This window comes from Pagrus pagrus, assembly GCF_965226575.1.
Source record: "Pagrus pagrus genome assembly, chromosome: 17".
NCBI classification, from domain to species: Eukaryota; Metazoa; Chordata; class Actinopteri; order Spariformes; family Sparidae; genus Pagrus; species Pagrus pagrus.
This window is the reverse complement of record NC_140201.1, coordinates 25826839-25848054: the sequence shown is the minus strand read 5'-3', so window position 1 is coordinate 25848054 and position 21216 is coordinate 25826839. Positions and strand designations below refer to the sequence as shown.

Genomic DNA, 21216 nt, shown 5'->3' with positions numbered 1-21216 from the left:
AAAAACATTTCTGTAAATCCCGAAGTCTCCATAGGTTTATAATAAATCAGCATTAAATAATGAATTTACTTTTTAAATCGAGCAGCTTTGTATTGGAGCATGGAAGCTCATTCCTGCTCACAGGACAGTAGTGTGAGCATATAATGTCAATTCAAAGGTCTTCACGCCAGCACTTCGGTGCTTTTAACCACATATCAATGTCTTCTTCAGATGAAGGAGCAGGCCAGGTGATGACCTTTGACCTCTTCCAGGGGCTGCTGTGTGTTTTGGTCTAGTGTTCACAGACAGCTCATGGTGTTGGTTTCTGGTGTTCATTCAGCCTCTAGTCCTGGGTCCACAACTGTCACATGTGATATCATGATGATGTCACACACCACTCCAGTCTTCTGTTCTGTCCTCCGGGTGTTCTGCCTCGTGTGTAGCTGAAGTGGGAGCAGGATTCACATCCATCAGAAGGGAGAGTGGCCTCTCCTCCTCTGAGGCCTTCTGCTCACTGACAGCCTGTTGTTTGCTGTGTAGGAGGGATTGTAGGCTGCATGTGTTCACTTTGCATTTCCATGTGGTCTGCTGTACTTCACTACTGCAGAGGACTCCTGCTTGTGAGGATAGGCCTGATCTCCGTATCAGCTACTGACTCTCACTGTCGGAACTCTATTAAACTATCACAGATCACTGAATCATTAGGAAACTTTTTATTGATGACAACGTACACAAAGCATTTTAACAGGCTGCCACATCTCTCTCATAAGATCAACATTGTTTGGAATCTCCAATGCAAAATGAAAAGACTTCCAGGTAAATGCCTGTACTGCATGTCTATGACTGTCTACTTCCATTGTTTATTTCTATATCTGTAGTTAAACAATATTTTTCCTTTCTTAGTGGTAAGTATGAGGTAAGTGTTTCATTTCTTTCCCCTCTAGTGTGCTCAACAGTCACAGTAACATACATGTGTTTACATGTCAGGCCTGGAGGTTTGGTTTTAGAGGAGCAATGAAGTGAGGGACTGAACCAATGTGAATGATATCATATATGATATATAATGCTTTTTATGCTAATACATAATAGTGCACATATACACATTTACATCAATTTAGTAGATAAAACAAAATCTAAATCCAAGGGACAATAACAGGATTGATACAGTGAGGCAGACATGGAATTGGTGTCCTTGTTTCATGTGGACAGTCAGTGAAGCTGTCTGACAGCTCTGAAAAGAGCTTCAATTATAAATTAGTAACAACACATCATCAACAAAGTCTGTATAAATATGACATGTCCATTAGTTTAGTTTATTTGAATATACAGTCAACAGTACAAGCAGCACATCTTTACAATAAAGTAACTACAAAATAAAAATAATATTCTCACATAGCTAAATTCAACTCATTAGCAAATATTTTCAATATTATGTAAGTGTCAGAATAATTGATGTTTCGTGTTTTCTGAATGGGATGATCTATAGATTTCACATTAAAAACAGACTAGAACAATAAATGGGTCTTCTGTGGTTTTGGTTGGTCATGTGATTTCAGTGTTTTTCTTCTTTTTTAAATTGGATAGGATAATAGGATTTGTCATTTTCCAATACACCCTGTCTGGCATTTGACCACGACCCCTCAATGCTCCTTCAATATGCGCAAGAACAAGACTTAAATCAGTCCTCAGTTTGCTGGGATAGAAGCAGTTTCCTGTCTGCACTTCTTGCACACCTGCTGAAGTCATTCAGTCTTACATAGATTCATATTGTGAACGTAACCTTCCATGCTCAATTATATGTCAACTAGAAAAGCTACCGTGGCTTTGGTCCTGTAGGTTGACATTGCTGTTTGTTTTTGTGACAATGACGTGGGTCCTGCCACTGGCTGACAGACTACACTCCATTTAAATACTTTTCCTGGCCCTCGCTGTTATGTGTTAAGTTGGGCCACAGCGCACTGAAATGGATTGGACACACATCAATAATGCTGTGACAATTGTGCAAGCAGGGTAACAAAGAACGCAAGAATCAGACTCAAATGCAGACACCAGAGGCAGAGCTGAAGCAGTTCAACAATTTAATGCAAAAACATAAAATTAAATAAAATAAAAGGTACAAAAAGGCTTACAGGATGGTGAGGCAGGCAAACGTCAAAACATGAGAAGCAGTCCAAACAGTCAAACAAATCAAAAGATCCAAAAATACTAAAAAGAACAAACCACTAAAGCTTGACACAAGGAACACAGACAAAATGGCACTGATAGAGAGGAGGACAGACTAAATACAGAGGGAAGGAAGGCTGATGAGGGACAGGTGAAACTAATCAGGGCGGGGAAGGCAATCATACAGGCAGGAAACAGCAGGAGGTGAAGTAACTGAAACAAGAGCCAAGGTACGTATAAAAAAACAAAATGAGAACTAATGAAAAACAGAAAAACATGATCCAGGAAGCAGGGTGAGATATTGCAGAGCAGGTAACCCTTTTTGGAAATTCTCATCCACTACATGCACTGCACTTCATTGGACTGGTCTTTATGCAGAAGATTCTTTCATAGCTACAGCTGCATACTCAGAGCCAGAAACTTCAAAACCAACTTTAAAGCCTACAGAGAAGTGTTTCAATTAATGAAAACTTACAATGGATTATTACTTTAATTGGTAATATTCAATAGTTTTTAGATTTTTAGAATGAAGCAGGTGGGAAATCAGTTTATTTTCTCCCCCAAAAACTAAAAACATCACAAGGACAACCAGAGAAACAGAACTTGGTGTGTAACTCTGTGCGCACTACCGTATATCAATATTGAAGTTACGACTCACAGCAACAACTGTCTACATCATGCCCAGAATGCAACACTCTTAAAGTAAGAAAAACTGGGGACCTGTAAAGGCTGTGACAGACCAATGGCGGTGTGCAAAACTGAAGAATTCAAGAGCGAAATAGGAGGAAAGAGTTAAGCTGGATTTACAAGAATGCAGGAACAGGGGCGGTTGAGGTGTGGTACTGCTCCTAAAACTCAGCTAGACACCTTTAATTCACTAGCAAGGACCACAACATCATCAGGATGTGGTTAACAATTTCTTTATGAAAATGATTGTGTGCGAGGCATGAGGCTCGTTTGTAGTTCTGTTTGCTGTTTTGCGTTGTGGAGAAGCTTCAGTTGTGAATCCGTCAGAGCCCCTGGGCACGACACACCCCAAAACCCCACCAACAGGCCATGACTTTTATTGGGTATTCGGGTATGCCGTTGCTGGAGGCCAAGGTGGTGGCTCAGATCATGAAGGAATGTCTGGAGTTATGTAAAATTGCAAGTAGTTTGCAAGGGTCTCGGAAGGAAGGAAAAGATGGGAGTGAGCTGACCTGATTGATTATTAGTTTTGAGTAGGATACCATGGAGTCATCTGAGAAGACAAGTTGGAAATGCAGGCGTATTGGCATGGGGTTAAGGATTGAGGATGATACTCGGAGCATCTGAGGAAAGCAAGTAAGAGCATGGCTTCTGAGGTTTGAGCAACATGAGGACTGCTGCAGACTGACAGCAAGTCTGCAGTACAAGGAGGGTGACGAGGATTTTGAGGATGGCTGAAGGACAGGTCCAGGCTGTCAGTCAGGACTTTAGAGCAGAAGCTAAAATCATGATCATCACAGAATGGGCATAGGTGACCAAATAGGTCATGGTGACAAGACCATTATATTGTACTGGTTGTGAAAGCTGCAGAAAAAATGATCGTGGAGAATGATCCTTAGGGTGAAGGTGAAGTGGCTTCATCTCCCTATGAGGAAGAGAAGTTGGTGTAGGGATCAGGTTGATTCAGTTGAGCTTTTGAGATTGAAGCCTGAAACAGATTTGTTTCAGTAATACCAAAAAGCTCAACGGATGTAGTAGGGCTACCTGAGGCTCCCTGAGGTTGGAAAAAAACTGAAGTCAGATTGACCAGACCAAAATCTGGTGGCAGTGAGGGAGGGAGAAATGATGAGGAAATCGTCCAAGAGATGGACAAGGAATGGAATTTTCTGGTTGTGAGACAGGAACCAGCAAAGTGCTTCTGACAGGGTGTCGAAAAGTTTAGGGCTGCTTTTAAACCCAAACATGAGCCTAGCTGCAATGTTATATACACCTGCCAGTGGACGCCAAAGAGCGGCCAGATATTTCGAAGTACTGAGGTTCACTTTAAAGACCCATGACTCTTTCCAGCAGTTTGATAAGGGTGATGGAATGGTTAAAAATGGTGTGATGAAGGGAGAAGTGTTCACTTGGAATCAAGCTATCGATGCCAAGGATGGTGCTGCTGTGTGCTGCTGAAAGATCAATGGTAATGCTCTTCTTTCAGGAGTATTCTCTGGTTGCGATACTGAGAGGGCTCATGCAGAAGTTAAGAAAAGGAGGTCGAGCAAATCAGCCAATCATGAAGCCTGAAGAGAGCTGATGTTGTGGGATAGTTGGGTGTGACAGGCTGTTATGAGAGAACTGACAGTTTTTCCCTGTTGTTCTTTCCTTGAAATGAGTATCCTTTAACTTTTAGCAGTTTTTGGCTACATCACAGTCTGAAATATTTGATGAAAGCTGGTTGTCGGGGAACCTGCGGTGACAGCAATGGACTGTCCGTGAATTTATAGTTGTCCTGAATGCTGAGAAGATGAACCGGGTACCGATATGCACCATGGAACAGACTCACCGGAGTCACTTGCTAAATGGACAGCTTTTGAATTCCTGAAAGCGGAGTCTGAGGCACAGAGGGTTCAGAGAAGTTGTTGGCCTCTCTTGCTGGGTCTGCCAGCGTGAGCTGATGGAAACTTTGGAGATTTTTGTCCAAAACATCTTCATCCAATGGGGGTAGCAAGTCCACACTTGTGATGAGGTGAGTGGCTAAATGATGTTAATCGTAGGATGAAGTAATGGCTCAAAGGCTTTTCTGAGTGTGTTCAAGGCAATGTTTAGTGATTCTGGTTCTGGCACAGAAGACAAGGCCAAAAGTAGAGGAGAGGGTTAGGTGGGTACTGCTAGGAATGCTGGAAAAAAGGTACAGTTGAGATGTGGTCCTGCTGTTGTAACTCTGCTGCACAGCTTCAAAGCATATTGGTCAAAAACACCTTTCAGCACTTGAGCATGAAAGTTAGTTCTTACTTTGGGAATGGTGATATGACATTAATAATCTCAACTCTGCACAAAGTCCACATACTTTCTGCAGAGCTCTCAGTTTTGATCAGCAGATGCTGTGCTCACTCTTATTAATGTCTGTATTATGTCTGCCTGAGCAAACTCAGTATCCACTGATGAAGACCATGAGAAGTGGCTGAAAAACAAAAAGCCAGTCAGTGGACTTTGAGTTAAAATTCTTTTGTCAATCTTTCAGGTCCTCCAGGTTGAGATGTGGTCCAAAAGCACTTGAGTCTAGAGCAGGTTTCTTTTTGTGTGATGATTTCACAGGGGGGGTCCTGCGGGTTCGTTTCTACATGCGGACATCAAACACATCACCTGTACACCATCTCCATCGCATACATGAAATGTACTGTTACTGTAATTAATAAGGAAAGTGTCTCTGTTTACAATGTGTTAATACTCTTCCTCCTTATGCATTTACTTTGATCCATGCAGACCTGTTTTAAGGTTCTGAGCAATGCAGACTTTCACCACGCTTGTTTTCACGACAACCATCAACACCACCATGCTAAAATGATTGCATTGATCAGTCAGACTATTTCCATAATCTTTAAGTGTGTTTATTACAATGTGTTTTTATACTGGTAAATAGTCTACTCATACTATTAAACAACAGACACGACAACCAATCATATTCATCAACCACTGTGTGGGGAAGCTGGGTTTCACATCACAAACTTCAGAACACAGATTTGAGGTGGACTTGACAATGCTGACTTTTGGACAGTCTAAGTAAGTCTAAGTCTGAACTCCTGAAGAAGCCAGCCTTGGGCCTGGAAAAACAGGGATGCTTTGTTTAACCAGTCTGCAGTTTCTTAGGAATTTCCAAGATGTTTCTTTGAAAGACCTGTGTAATTTGGTTCAAATAATGGGGGAAATAGACACAATGTTCAGTAGGTACACTTCCAATTAATTAATTGCTAGTGTAATCAGTCTTACAGGGATTTTCAAAGTGTAAGACTGTGGGCCTCACCTCATACAAAGCTTGGAAAATGGTGCCCTCACCCTTACTTAGTTTACTTGCTGGATGCCTATGGGATCATGATTGTTATTTGATCCCATGGACACTCAACAATTGAGCCAAGATAGCCCAGTATTCAGACAACCCAAACGTCCTCAGACATTTATTCATTTCTGACTCTGGGAAGTGGGATAAACAGTAAAGTCAGCAGAAACTATTGTATCTCTGAACTATCTTTTTAACCAACTCACATACATTTAGGCTATTCTCTATTATAACTGATATAATAACTAATGCAGTATTTTCTTTCACTTCCATTCCCTGACCCTCACTGAAAATGCCTGGAGCCACCCTGGGGAGGCCTGCCTCCTACTTAACGAGGATTTTTCAGCATTTTTTATATCAACAGTGATGCACCAATAGACAGCGGCAATGTAAAGGTGCTAACTGCAAAGCATCTCTGGACACATAATAGAGCTGATGTGATCTGATCTGATCTGATTGTAGAGAGACTGGATAATCCTCTGATAATGATGATGATGATGATGATGATGATGATGATTATAAGTTTGCTCATTATGTGAGAAACCCTTCTTGAACACTTGTACTTCCCTGAATATGGGCAAAGGAGAACAGATAAATATGACATCTATTTGTGTTGTCCATGCTAAGATTAAAATAGTGCCAAGCGTACTCATTCATATTTTACACTCATACACAAAGACTAAGGCAATAAATAATACTACTCAGGTATGATGAGTGCTTTCTTAATACTCTTCTATCTCTATAAAGCAGTTTGACACGTGATATCTTCGATGAGCTACACAGATACCTGAGGGAACCACAGAATACCATCAAAAGAGTTTGAACAGCTGAAAACCAAAACACAATGTGCAACATGAGTCTTCATGTGTACACAGACAAACTTGTCTGTCTGACAATCCAGTGTTGGTGCATCTAGTGTTGACAACAAAAGGCACAAATCACAAATATGCATATGTTAATGGGTGATCTTTGTAAAGCAGCTGAATCAGATGATTTCTCAGTTTCCTGTCAGAGGCAAACTACCCCTCTCATCTCACAAATCCTGGCTCCACCGATACATGAGTTGGTACAGTTATTCACATTTGGATCTGGGTCAACAAACAATATTCCCACTGTTCCATTGGTCCAAAGACTGTACCTTTAGATAATGATTACATTGTACCCTTTTATTGAGTCTGCTCTGTGCCACAGGAGAGCAGGTCTCTCTCTACATGGTACACTCAGCCTACAGACCTGAATCCCAGTGCACAACAAGTCTGTTTGGAGCCGTTTATTTGAACTCTGGTGTGTATCCTCCTTCAGTGTGAATCACTGAAACTAAAGGCATGTACACATATACAGTGGTATATCTGTCCGGGCTGTGATTCAAGGAAACCTTTGGGGTTTCTCAAGTCTCTCCCATACAATAGGCATATGCCATAAGCATGTTGAAGGAGTCCTAGTCACTCCTTGTCTTCGTCCATCTATTATTTAGAGTCACTGCACAAAGGTATCACTTCATGTCTTGTGTGGGCAGGAGGAGTGATTATAGCAACCCTTGCCTATTCAATGTTTCAACTGAGGATTGTTTTAAGATGGACTAGCTCAACTTTAACATTTAATGACAGGTCAAAAAACTTGTGAAACCTGCCCTCAAAGAAGGAGAGGTGATAAAAACAAGAAATTGCAGAATTGGAGGTAAGACTTGTGTTGATTTTTCTTCCCTCCACAACCATATTCTGAACTAGCTTTTCTCCAGACATCTATTATTGTCCCAACGTGTCAGAATCACATCTGGTGCTGTGAGATTATGGTGTTACAAGTACTAACTACACAGAGATGTTGGGACATCCTAGGCCTTATTCCTCAAATGTCCAGGGTCACAATTATCCACTTCATTCTCACTAATCTTTGATGATGTTATCTTTTATCCCAGTGTGCTCTTATTACCTCCACAAAGGAGGTTTTGAAAATACAGAACAGATTTCCACGTAACTTAGATAGAGGATGGGTCTCAGCCTAGAATAGACCCCATTAACTTTTGGTGTGGATCCTGAAAAAGAGATGAAACCAGGATTTATTTTCACTTTCTTTAACATTGTGAGACAGGATGTTTTTCAAAATTTGGTTTAATTTCTAAGCATGGATCTTGATGATAAAATCAGGTGTATTTAGGTGTTTGGTATCTATGAGTACAATTTGATGCAGATCCTAGATCTGCTAATGTTATGTGGTTAAGCAGTAACAGGTGGTTTAAAATGTAGAGTGATACAGGTTTGATATTGGATTAGGTTTGATTGAATTAAAGGGGACTATTCTAGGTTTTGAATGAAGCACTGATATGATCGACTAAGTCCTGATCATGAGAACTTTTTTTATACTGCAGCTGCATAACAGTTGATTTAAAGCCTGAAACACACTGGAATTATGGAGTAAAACTAAATGAATTGTTTTATTTGCACCAATTTTATTTTGTTGAATGTTTAATGAGGTGGGTCATTTGTTAGCTGTTATAATAACACACGCAGAAAATGACTTTAATCTAATCTAATTTAATCTTATCTAATAAAAAAATAATACAATTCAATCTATTTGAATCTTACATGAGGAAATTTTCGCAGTCCTGATGGTAAGATAAGACACTTTGTGAATACGGTCCCAAATCCCTGTTTTAAGATCACAAAGTCATGAGACAAGTGAGCATAAATAAAGGTTGATGATCAGCTATGTTGTCATTAAATGTGTGATCACAGAGAGCCACACGGCCCCCTGCCCAGACTCAAGTCATTGTTTTCAATCCTGTTGTTGCTTCATGGCCAAACACATGAATCTGGAAATATCGGAGAGAACATCCCAGAGTTCAAATAAACTGTAAAATATGATATCCCAACCCATCAGACCAGAGAGCAGAAAGGCACTGGTGTCACATGCTCAGGTGGCAGCCTGATGTTTGGTCTGACAATAAATGTATTCAGGTTTCTGTCTCTGGAGTGGCTGATGATTGTTTTCCATTAACCATTAGAAGTTACTCTAAGCCTCAGTTTGCTGTATAACCAATGTTCCACATTAACACATATTACACTAACTTGTACTGCCAGTACACATTACATCATGGTACATTATAAACCTAAATAAATAGCGTGTTGTAGTCAGGATCCTATCAGAGGGTGTGAGCACTTTCTGTCTGATTTGGTGATGAAGAAAGTGTGTATGTTTTAGTGGAAAACTAAACTCTGACTTTGCACTGCGTTTATGAGGTATTCTGGCTTTGGTGATTGACACCAACCATTTGGTTACATACAGGGTAGCACTGTTTCATTACAAAGAACAACAACACTACTTTAAAGCTAAATGTTTTTGGCTTTTTAGTCTTTTGGTACAAAAATAATACAGCTTGAGCTGAGCTTAATATGAGGGCTATAACCAGCTATCGATGCTAACAGTTCGAGTTTAGATCAACATACAGTGAAGAACACAGTACAAGCACAGAGATGACATAACACTGGTTTCCTTAATCCACACTTCTACATCAGTTGGTTTGATAAGACGTAAAGAGAACTGTAACGTTGTTTGTGTTCAGTGTGTATTTACTGACAGCATGTTTCAGAGGTATGCAGTTATCTGTCTGTAGGAGTGTTTTAAACTCCTGGATTAACTTCCAGGCGTTCAGCTGCCTCTGCAGCTGAATCATGCATGATTTCTACATGTCTGTATGTATTCCATGACTGAGTGTGCAGAACACTTCTACAATTAGAAGAAATCCAAATTGCATAATAAGGAACTGGATTTCTGAAACACATCCCTGGATTTCTACAGTGCATACAAATGTCTTTAGGACTTATTCAGCTCAAAATCCTAACCTTCAGAGACCTGGCTCCCTTGTGTTTGAGTTTAGATTGTAGAGAGTAAAGCAATAGAAAAATCCCAAGACATCAGCACTTTTATGTCTGTGTTGCTACAGACCTTTTGGTTACAGTGTGTGTGTGTGCATGTGTGTGTGTGTGTGTGTCTTTGAGACAGTGTGATGTGTGCATTGATTGTTACAAGCATCATGTGTTACTGGTTGTTTAGCTTTTTGTTTGTCTTTTTGATTGATTTGCTTTGTGTATCAATTAGATAGCATATTTGGCCTGAAGCAAAAATTCCCAAACATTCATAGAATCCAGATTGCAATTTGAACATGGTCTTAGTCCTCAGTTAGCTGGCCCTGGGTCTGCCAAAGGCATAGTGTGCAACACCTCATCCAGAAGCTGCAGAGCACGGTGCAGGTGAACCTCCACCCAGCAGGGCGTGTGTTTGATGCTCTGCCGAGGGTAGTCAGGCCCCCACCCCTTCACAAAGCTGAGCCGAAGGATACACAGTCGCCTCAGGTCATCCACACCGATCCCCGCTGCTGCAGACAGACCTGTCAGTGAACAAGAGCGTAACATGAGAAATGACGGTTGATGGCGCTCACTATTAGAGCACAGACAAAGTCATCAGTCAGTCCTCCACTAATCGCACAGACACCCACTACCACTGACTTTAAAGAACTGACAGCTTATCATGTCTAAAAAAAACTTCACGGCTGGTAAGACTAAACTGGTCACCTCTTACAAAAAAAACACCCCAAAACATACAAGTCAAACACATGGAACACCATTTAGTTACATGTAGGCATGGACATTTCTAATTCAGTAAATTCACATTTTCAAATATTTCACAAGCAAAATGTAAGTAATCACATACAAAAACAGCAATTTGATGTGATCTTTTAAATTTTTTTTTAGAAATTGGATTGGAAGGGGTGGGCAAGGCTGTAAGTTTGATTTAAGAGTTGATTGGGGGTTATTTTCTTCATTTGTACTGATTTATTTAATCTAGCAAACAATAAATTATGTTTAAGGCTACATTCAGACCAAAACAGGTGGTGCGGTGAAACGTTGAAGGCTTGTGCGGCGCCATGGAAGTGTCACTCCATTGTACGCGTGTGACGTGTTGTTGCTGACCAGTCTGCTAAAAGGAGAAGCTGCTATGTTGTTATGCTACTAGCATGCTGGTCCTACCTGTGATCTTTAGTCCTCATCGACAGATTAAAAATAACAGGAAACAGCCAGGATGTGAGGCAGAGCATTACTGTGTGTTTTTAACTTGGGCACTAGACCAAACTGAGTGATCAAAAGTGAACCATCACGTTCCACAGAGAAATGTCTTTTGTGTTCCCTCTGTAGCATTTAGCCATTGCCATTAGCCATACTGAGCTGTTCTACTCCGCCTCTGCTGTCATGTCTCTGCCACAGTAGGCTAAGCATGCAGGTCCAACAGTGACTGTCGGCATCCACCAGTTAAAAACAATTACGTTACACTCCACTGTGGTTTCAGTCTTCCATGCTGCCAGTCTGATCACCAGCTTATGTGATTGGTCACTGCAACATGACATTGGGCTGTGTGTCTCTAAAAGTTGAGTCAGTTTCGGCTTTTTCCCAGCAGCCGGCTGCGTTTTTTTGTGGAGCTCCCTGCGGCCAGCAGCACCGCTGCAGCTAAACGGTCTACCCTCATTAAAATGAACGGTAAATCTTGCTTTTTTCGCTGCACTACATGATTTGGTCTGAACCAGCAATAACAACCCCAACAACCTCCAACAAGTAGGTAGGGCAGCTTTGAAATTGCCTGAGAGGCAAAACCCGGGGCAAAAAAAGCCTTCAAGATGCTTTTGCTTGTAAAATGTAAATGATGGGAGTACTTTGATCCAATCAGAGCTTTCTCCCATCTGGATAGTCACATGACTCTGTGGTTTAGTGGTCTTTTATGCTGTTTTTCCACCAGCACGTTTGGCTGCGCCGAGTCAAACCCAGCTGCGCCGATTTGCTTTTCTATCACCTCCTTGGAGGTGGGTTGTGGTGGAAATGCAAATCCCTGCCGTAGAGGGCTGACAAACCGAGTAGAGCCAAGCTGGCAGATGTCATAGAAAAATGGCATTGGTGAATGATCATATCAAACTGAAACTTATCTTCACCAGGGTGGAGATGTGTGCTGAACATGACATGTAGTCATGGGTGTACAGTATGAACATTAGGGGGCTGAGCACCAATCAGAACTCTCTTAATTGTTGAGATTGTGTTTAATACTGAGCTGGAGTCAACAACCAGCATCCAGATGTAACTGTTCTTATTCTCCAGGTGAGTGAAGGGCAGTAGATTTGGCATTCTCTGTGAATCTGTTGGTTCTGAAAGCATGCTGGTTAGGGTCCAGCTTGACACTGCAGATGTTTTAGGTGCAGTGACGATGGTGGCTGTCTTGAAGCACGTGGGGACAGTCTCCTTTGACAGAAGCCCCAGTGATATGCTAAAACTGTCAGTAATGACATTAACCAGCTGACTGGCACATGTTTTTAGTACACTGTCTGGGATGTTATCAGGCCTGGCAGCTTTACTCATTAAAGTATCGCCATTCATCCAGGCTTTTTGGGTTGGGGAATGATTTTATTGTCTTTGTGATCACCTCATCATTAACACTGATAATATATATTTCTGATGGTTTGACCCTTTTTACCAGCTCGGAGTAAGTAGACAGAAGTAGCAGGGAAACATGGTCTGATAGGCCAAAAAATGAGGACAGACGAGCTGTCAGGAAAAAATTGTATGTGGTCCATGGGATTTCTTCCCCTTGTGAAATTTGGGTGAAACAGTTCTGAGGTCTGTTTGACTAAAATCACCAGCGGCAATAAAAATACCATCTGGTTGTTATATCATGATGTAAATGCTGTCCATCCACTTTGTGTATGAGCACCAAGCATCATTAATGTAAACAGAGTCCACCTTCCCTCCTTTTACTGGAGTCCTGTGTTCTATTGGCTCTGAACACGATCTACCCAGTGCAATAGCTTGATCTGGGATGTCGTGATGGAGCCAGGTCTATGTAAAGATGTGGGCACATCGCTCTCTGATTTCCCAGTGGTGAGTAGAGAGCTTTATTTCATCCATCTAATTTCCCAGCGACATTAGCCAGAGGTAGACTGGGTGGAGGAACAGCTTTAGGAATAGGGAAACACCGCAGACAGTGAGATGGAGATACAGAATGGGCCCAACTACCAACACTTTATAATTGCAGGGAGTTATATGAAACAATTATTATATATCTTTTATTGATTATGTTAAGCATTATGTAACATTATTATCATTTTTTTAATTAACCGGTCTTGCATCATGGACCAGGAAGCTTCAGTACTTTGTACTTTACTGTCTTTGTAGTTGTTTTTTGTCTGTTTTTGCCTCTGTATCTGACATCGGAAATGTCCCTCACCTGTATACTAAGGATTGTATATGGAAAGAATGAAAATATATGTTACCCTGAACCTTAAACTTCACTGTACATTTTGCATTATAAATTGGCTTCTGCTGTATGTTGTTAATGTCAAATGACCAAAGTCTCAACAACACTTACTAACTGCAGGTGCGATGCCTCCGACGCTACCTGGACCAGGAATATTTCCGGCCACAGCAGCTGCCTGTGCAGCAGCTGCAGCCTGAGCTGTCGCTGCCTGCTGCTGCATCTGTCTGTGGCACTGCCGCAGGTCAAACACCTGACCAAGACACAAGCAGTAACCTTTACTGAAACACTTTATCAAAAACAGTCCATACAATTCATTCAGTTAGCTATTTGCAGTAAACAATGGTTCATTTAAAATGGAACTGTGACTCATTTGTTTGGTTTGTTTGTGTGACTGGTGTTCTCAAATAAACCAAACAGGTAAATAGTTTGAACATAGAGAATATATATGTGTGTATAACAAATGTGATTTATGAGCTGGATTCAGACCTTGATGTAGGCTCCGGGGTAGATCTTGTGCACAGCATCACCTGGTGCTCTGCCTGCCTCTCTGTCGAGGTAGTAGCTCTGTACAAACACGGCGTGGTCGCTCATACAGCGCATCCAGACATCGCCCTCACCACGACACTCCAGCTGCACGCCTTTACCTATGTGTAACCTGGAACACACAGGAAAAAAACACCAGTATGAACAAAGGCGGAAACAGTGGGAGGAATGCCCTTGAAAAGTCCAGAATAAAAATGTTTCTAATAATACACATTTTTAAACATTATTTTGATTTCTAAGTTATTAGTGTCATAACTTAATTTGAATTGACTGAATCAATCGGCTTAGAGACTTGCATTTGTATAAAATAAAATAATGGAGTGGCTACCAAGGGTTATTACAATCAATCATTGGTGGTAAGGACTGTTCAGCTTAGGAGCGATATATAGCTAATTTCTCAGTGAGCTAGCAGGACATGGTTGGTAACAGTGGGTCCTTTGCAATCTAAGGTTCAAATGAAACCTTTTACCAAACTCACTTCTCTCATGTCATGTGTTTCACTGCACCAAACCCGATTTGGCGTTGTGGCTGTTGTGGTCCAATCGCAAGATGGTTTGTAGTTTGATCTATCTATGTCTGAGGGTGGACAGGAATGATTGAAACTGGGATGCAGCGTTTTGTGACTTGGAAGGAAAATGGGCCAGGGGTGTAAAATGGGGAGGCCAATGGCCCCTACCCTACTTCCTGCTGCCGACACCCTTGCTCAGACCACAACCATTGTCGAAATCTGCCTTCTTTTGATCTAAATTACACATCTGTAACGTTTCTTGAATGCATTTTGTGCGGTTATGACACTTATGCATCAACAACATTTTTCCACAGACTGACATACAAACATCTGTCAAACCAGTCAATATGACTTGCTATCATGCTATCTCACACAATGCCTCCCAACAGTGACTTGGAGACAGTCAGAGGGCAAAAAGCGAGTAATTCAGAAAGTGACAGAATTAATTTATGAATACATAATTAAATAAAGTTGTTTTCTTTTCTACTCAAAGTATTCCTCATAAAAAAAGACAGATGTCCTGTTTAATCCATTTAAGAGGCAGTGTTCATCTTCATCTACACACCTGGCTCTCTCACTGGCATCTGTGCGGTGGACGTTACTCAGCTGGCCGAGGCAGAAGCGATCACCTCCGGAGGGGTCAACATAACCATCCACAGTCACCACAGGGCAGCTGGAGGGCACCTTGAACATCTCACCCACCTGAACATCCATTTCAAAGTAGGAGATAGAGCACCAGAACTCTGGTCCTGCAATGAAAACAGAACAAACTGTGTGATGGGTTAACAAAACTCTGGGTCGGATTTACTGTGGCCATTGTGCCTGTTTTCAGGTGCAGATGTGACACACTCTTTTACAAACACATGCGGTGTATTTATCAAACAGATGTTAACGACATTTCACCTGATAGTACTAAGAGTCGCAGGAAGCATTTCAATTACTGAGTGTTTGCAGGATGTGTTTTCATCCTTATTTTAACCATCTTCTGTAAATATGTTTGTCAGTATCCATTATGATAATTATAATGATAATAATCTTTATGTATATAAACAAATAAATACATGATATTAATATACGTAAAAAAGATTTTTTCCTGTATTATTGGGGAGTAAGAATCCTTCAGGTGTAACTGGCACTAAATAAGGGCTGTAGCCGTGTGTAATGACTGTGCCACATGATTAATAGCTGCGTTGGCGTTACTAGAGGACATTGCCAGTGTGCAATTTAGGCTAGAGTGAGTTTCAGGGACTGTACTGATGTTCTGGCCCATGATGATGACCGCTCATCAAGAAGAGAGAGCGCAGGGATCCCCTCTCCTCCTACAGTAGCTCACATACTCTCACTGTGCGCAGAGATGCGTCTCATTTACATTTACATTTAGGGCATTTAGCAGATGCTTTTGTCCAAAGCGACTTACAATAAGTACATTTGTCACAAGAAAGAAACCACAACATATCACCGTTGATAAAGTAGAAAAGGTAGAAACAATATTCAAGCCCTCTTCCGGGCAAAGTAGCTGTGAGTGCTATGATGTAAGTGCTAGGTAGGCGTCTCCTTGCCTGAAATCAGACCACTTTTGTTTTTTCACTCCTCCAAAGTCTGTAGCTCTGAACTCGTGTGATCACCGCATTTTCTGCCATTTCATTTGCTTCACTTTGTTGCTAAAGCCATAACTGAAGCCCCCAAATAATTCAACTACTTCTTTGCTTCTAACATTTCTCCTCAACACTAAACTAAATTCTGGCCCTTTATCTGCAAAGCAGGTAATTGAGGGCATGTTTAGAGCCATTACAGTAAATTGTGGGGATATACAGACGGGCTTGTGCACGTTATATGTGCCGCATCACATTTCTGAACACAGATAACGAATTCTTAGAACAATAGGAAGCAACATTTCAACATTATTAGTTTACAGTCAAATGTCTTGTGAAGTTCACTTCACTTCATCTCTAACCTGGATGATTGGACACAGAAGGAGGGAAAGAGGTTGAGCCATGGTGCTGGGACCCTGAAAAGCAGAGGGAGAATTACTCTGAGGCAGAAAAAAACAAAGCAATATTTTCCCAGCTGAAGATGACATTTTCTAAAAATGACACACATCACATAAGATCTTCAATATCAAAATACATCAAAAGAAGCAGTGTGAACAGTGTTGCTTAGTCTGGGAATGAGTTCAAGTGAAAGAGTTAAAGTGAATATCATGTCAAACGTTTTGAAGCACATCTTACAGTGGTGGTTTGGGTGATGGAGGGGAGGTTGTTGGTGACCACGGCCATTCTGCTGGGGTCCTATGGGAGTGTAGGAGGCTGTGCTGCTGCCTGTCCAAACTGCTGAATAACAGGTAAAGAATGATGAGTGTGCCACCATGTGCAGTGTTCATTAAAGTACAGTGCAACAGTTAACAATATCCATTGATCCCTCAATATATTGGAATAAAAGGAAAAGAAAGCCTTCTCCTTTTGCTGGTTGTATATTTATGAGCTGACGAGCTGCCACATGCTGTTTTTTACTGATTTGTAAATAATGCTTGACAAAATTAGCCCTGTCAGAAACTGTATGTTAATACATCATTTATTTTTTAGTGTGACATATTTTATAAGGCACTGAATATTATCACTCAGAATAAAATTAATAATAATGAATTGAATATTTATAATATTTATTTAATTAATAATGAATTTTAGATTATAACTTTCTATATTATCAAATAAATTGCACGCTGTAATTTCATCACACCTCACCAGTGAGGGAATTCAGACCAGACACACAGGGATGCTGTGTCAAACTGACTTTTTATAAGGACAGAAACAACTTGATGTTTTGCATTTAATGCTGAATTAACAAGAAGAAACCAATGATTTAGAATTTGTCGTAACAAAGTTTTGCAAAGTTTGTTACGTTTCTACACAACTCTTAAAATCAGACAATTTGTAAGGGAGTCTGGGGACATTGCTGTTACTAGTGTATAATGCATTCTGCCTGTTGTTGTGACTTCTTCTCCTTCTGTGTTCTGAGTGATTGGATCTCAGTGCCTCCCCAATGTGTCTTGGGGGTGCTCACACCTGTACTGAGAGCTGTCCTCCCAGATCACTCAGGGCAGATGTTGATAGCAGGTCTGAACAGCCTCACAGGCTATGTTTATCGATATATCAAATTAATCTGTGAGCTCTTACAGAAATATACTTTAGGGATAATTCCATATTTTTTCAATATGTTTATGTCTCTCACACAACCTGACACATTTACTTTTACATTCATTTAGTTATTGTAAAATAACTGAAACACTGTACAGTCTAATGCAGTGCAGCACGGCAGCTCTCTGTTTGGAAGGATGTAAACTTAATCAGCAGGTTATTGCACAACATATTTGTATTTAAAAATATTATGTATTTACTTTTGTCCATGTCATTATTTTTCATTCTGAATTATTATGCATTATAAGGCAGTTGTTCAAGACTGCAAGTCCTAGTTAAGGAAAACAAAACATTAACATTGAACAGTATCCATGTATGTATGTTGGTACATACAGTCGTGGTCAAAAGTTACCATCAACTCATAAAGAACATGTATATCATGGCAGTCTCCAGTTCCAATCACAAGTCCTATTAAAATGGGCCCAGAGAAGTCACCAGCTGTTATCAATCAGAATCACTCAGAAGAAGTTAAGAGGCTACAAAGAACATTTGATTCACACAACTTTCTATAATCACTAAAACAGATGGTTCAAGTTACTGTATGTATATTTTTGATCCAGCAGATTTGGTCACATTGTCAGAAGACCTATAATAAATTCATTACTGAACCAGTCTTCATGAATGTTTTTGCGACAAAGTAGTTTGTGTTCCACTCATTCATCACAGAAACATGAGAGCTGTAGAAATCATTGGGACTGAAGACTGACATGATATACATGTTCTTTATGAGTGTATGGAGACTTTTGACCATGAATGTACATGCATGGTACACATATGAACTCACTGTGGAAGGCAGCCTGACTCTGAGAGTGTTTATTGCTGCTGTAACCGTTCTGTCCGTGCGGGTGAGACGGAGGTAGGGAGGGCTGTTGTGGGTGGGGTGGCTGTGTGGGTTGCTGGGCAGTCTGTTGCTGAGGAGGAGGTTGGGTTGGGGTCTGAGGTCGTGGTGCAGGGGTCATAACTTGAGCCTGTGGGGATGCAGTTTGTAGACGGCCGTCACCATGACCGCCCTGCAGTGGTAGCATGCCTCCAGAACCGGACACTGGAAGGAGAACAGAGGAAAACATCTTTCTGACTTGTGTCTGTGGGCCCAGAGTTAAATAAAGTAGCTGCTGCTGTCATCAGTTTTCAGCTCATGAATTTGTTTTGCCATTCTTACTGAAAGGAGCCCAAAGGCTTTCATCCACCCCTCAATATAAAAGTGTAAGAGGATTCTCTCAGCTCACACAATTATTTATCTGTTACCTGTCAAAAATAATATACATTGGTCAACCATAAGAAGCTCATATGATAATGACTTAGTTAACCATCCAATAATGAATACAATCATCAGATACTGAAGAGCTGACCTTTGGGTGAGACTGGCAGGTTAGTGTATCTGGTGACAGGTGGAGGTCCATGGGGCTCAGAGGACAGCTGTGGGGGAGGTAAAGGCTGCCCATAGTGGTCTGGAGGAGGCAGCTTCATGGCCGCTTGGTGGTCAGAGAGAGGCATGCCCGGCGGGAGGTCCATCTGTATACAGTCATGGATGTACTCCTCTTTGATCAGCCCACCTTGTGCTGCTGCAGGGAGCAGAAGGAGGTAAAGGTCGGTGGAAGAATCACTACAGGGCATCTTAAGGCAAGACCCCCTTTTTTTTTAGTTTACAGCCGAAATAAATGTAGCTATAAAGCTGCCACAAACCCAAAATACAAGAAACACTACAGACGCCTATAAGAATGTACAAATCCTTGGTGATAATCACAAAATATTATTATAGAACAGTTCAAGGTTGAAAAAATATGGTTTCATTTTTTATGCAAAAATGTAAAATCTAATACAGTGTAACTGTATTTAAATTGATTTTATCCTAACTGGTTGTTGGGCCATTTTCAGTGAAAGTCTGTAAATCACTTTAAATATTCACAGTTTAGTTTAAAACATTGTGTTACAACAAATGTTGTTTATAGACATTAATGAGATAGTGTGAAAGATCCACATCAGCACTTTAACTGACTCAGCTTGTCCCGACATACAGTATATTTCTGATGATTAGCCTCTGTTATTAGAAACATTTGGCTGGACAGGTGTGTGTGTGTGTGTGTGTTTAATTGTCTGCAGGTTTGCTGGAGTCAGTGTGGAGCCACCAGCTCCATCTCATCACTGTAATCAAGAGCTCTTCAGATACTTAGCTCCGCCCGATCGCAGACTCAGCTAGCAGTTGTGTTTGCTGCATTTGAGTCCTTTGTTACCTGTTTTGCCAGCAGCTTCTAGTTTCTTGTAGTTTAATCTATCAACACTAAATCTGATCTCCATCTTCCTCACAGTTTTGCCAGCCTGACTCCAGTCTCTGCTCATACCACCTCTGCTATCCTGCCTCCAGGAAGATAATATAACAGGATGCATAACAATCAAGCCAAACTAGTGAAGTTAACCAACACACACCGACCACACCACTGCAGACCAAACACAGCACAGACTCCAAGGTAGCACTGGGGTTACATTACTGTCTCCTCTGATAATAAAGATCTACAGGTCTGTGTGTCTGTTTGAGGGTGGGGTGAGGCCAACTTTGACAATGACAAATCCTGCATTGTATGCATAGTAACATAGCACACATCCTCCAGTTTATAAAGCGTTTTAGCATTCATTTCTTTGTGTATGGATGATATACCTTTTACCTTGTGCTACTGTAGTTTTCATGTTATGACAGCACTCAGTTTATATGAGTAGAGTGCACACGACCTGCTTCCTTAGCTTGAACATGTTCTCTTAATGGTAATGACAGCATCTGAACATTGCTTTTCATCAGAAAAGCAACACTGATCACATGGAAACCAAGAAATTAAAGTAGTACCACTGCAAGTTTTTAGTATCCTGTAAATCACAGTGTGATGCTGTAGAACAGAACTCACCTGTATTTTGAAGGCTGAGACCAACTGTCAAAGAAGACATCAAACAGAAAATGAAGAATCAGTTACATGCTCACTACAGCAGGAAGACATTTATAAAGTTTGTATAAATATGCTTACAAATATTTATCCGTAATAAAGTCAAACACTTCAAGCACAGACACTGTTAAACCTGTCTAGTCCTAATTAAGGTTGCTGAAGTATGAAGCTGACCTACCGATGCCTGGTGACACCACCCTCTCATAATGGTAGGGGTTGACACACACATTGTCATACTTGAGGTCAAAGGCGTACTGGCAGAACTTGACATGCTTGAGTTCATTTTTGTGGAGGTCGGGCCAGCGCCACAGCCGTGCATAAATGACATGAGGAAAACCTTTCCTCCCTGCCACCTGACGAGAGAGAGACAGAGAGAGAGAGGGAGAGAGCACAGCATCATTACAGCAGTTCACACAGCCTCCGTCATGTTCACTGTTTCAAAGCTACTACACCTTAGCTCCATCTGTGTTCTCAACACAGACTGGCTCTGGCTCTGATCATGTCACTTTTTTAAAAATGTATTCAGTGTGCATGAGTTGGCTCTTTTCTCTGTTTGAGGGCTACTTGAATATTTGCACAATGTGTGTAAATCACGTGTGGGTC

General features: G+C 41.0%; 1 protein-coding gene across 5 annotated transcripts in view; it reads right to left on the bottom strand.

The window, feature by feature from the left end:
- Positions 1-1271: 1271 nt before the first annotated feature.
- The window catches only part of smad10a (SMAD family member 10a), a 31955-nt gene continuing 12010 nt past the window's right edge, over positions 1272-21216 (bottom strand). For 3 of the 5 annotated variants that reach the window (XM_084379892.1, XM_084379893.1, XM_084379896.1), the window contains 10 exons: positions 20792-20966; positions 20578-20601; positions 19033-19245; positions 18468-18725; positions 16718-16819; positions 16444-16497; positions 15055-15238; positions 13925-14093; positions 13550-13688; positions 1272-10532 (listed from right to left, as the gene is read on the bottom strand). In XM_084379892.1, the coding sequence (XP_084236018.1) occupies positions 10321-10532; positions 13550-13688; positions 13925-14093; positions 15055-15238; positions 16444-16497; positions 16718-16819; positions 18468-18725; positions 19033-19245; positions 20578-20601; positions 20792-20966 (1530 nt within the window). In that variant the 3' untranslated portion in view covers positions 1272-10320. The remainder of the gene's footprint in view (positions 10533-13549; positions 13689-13924; positions 14094-15054; positions 15239-16443; positions 16498-16717; positions 16820-18467; positions 18726-19032; positions 19246-20577; positions 20602-20791; positions 20967-21216) is intronic. The other 2 variants (XM_084379894.1, XM_084379895.1) reach the window with 2 other exon arrangements.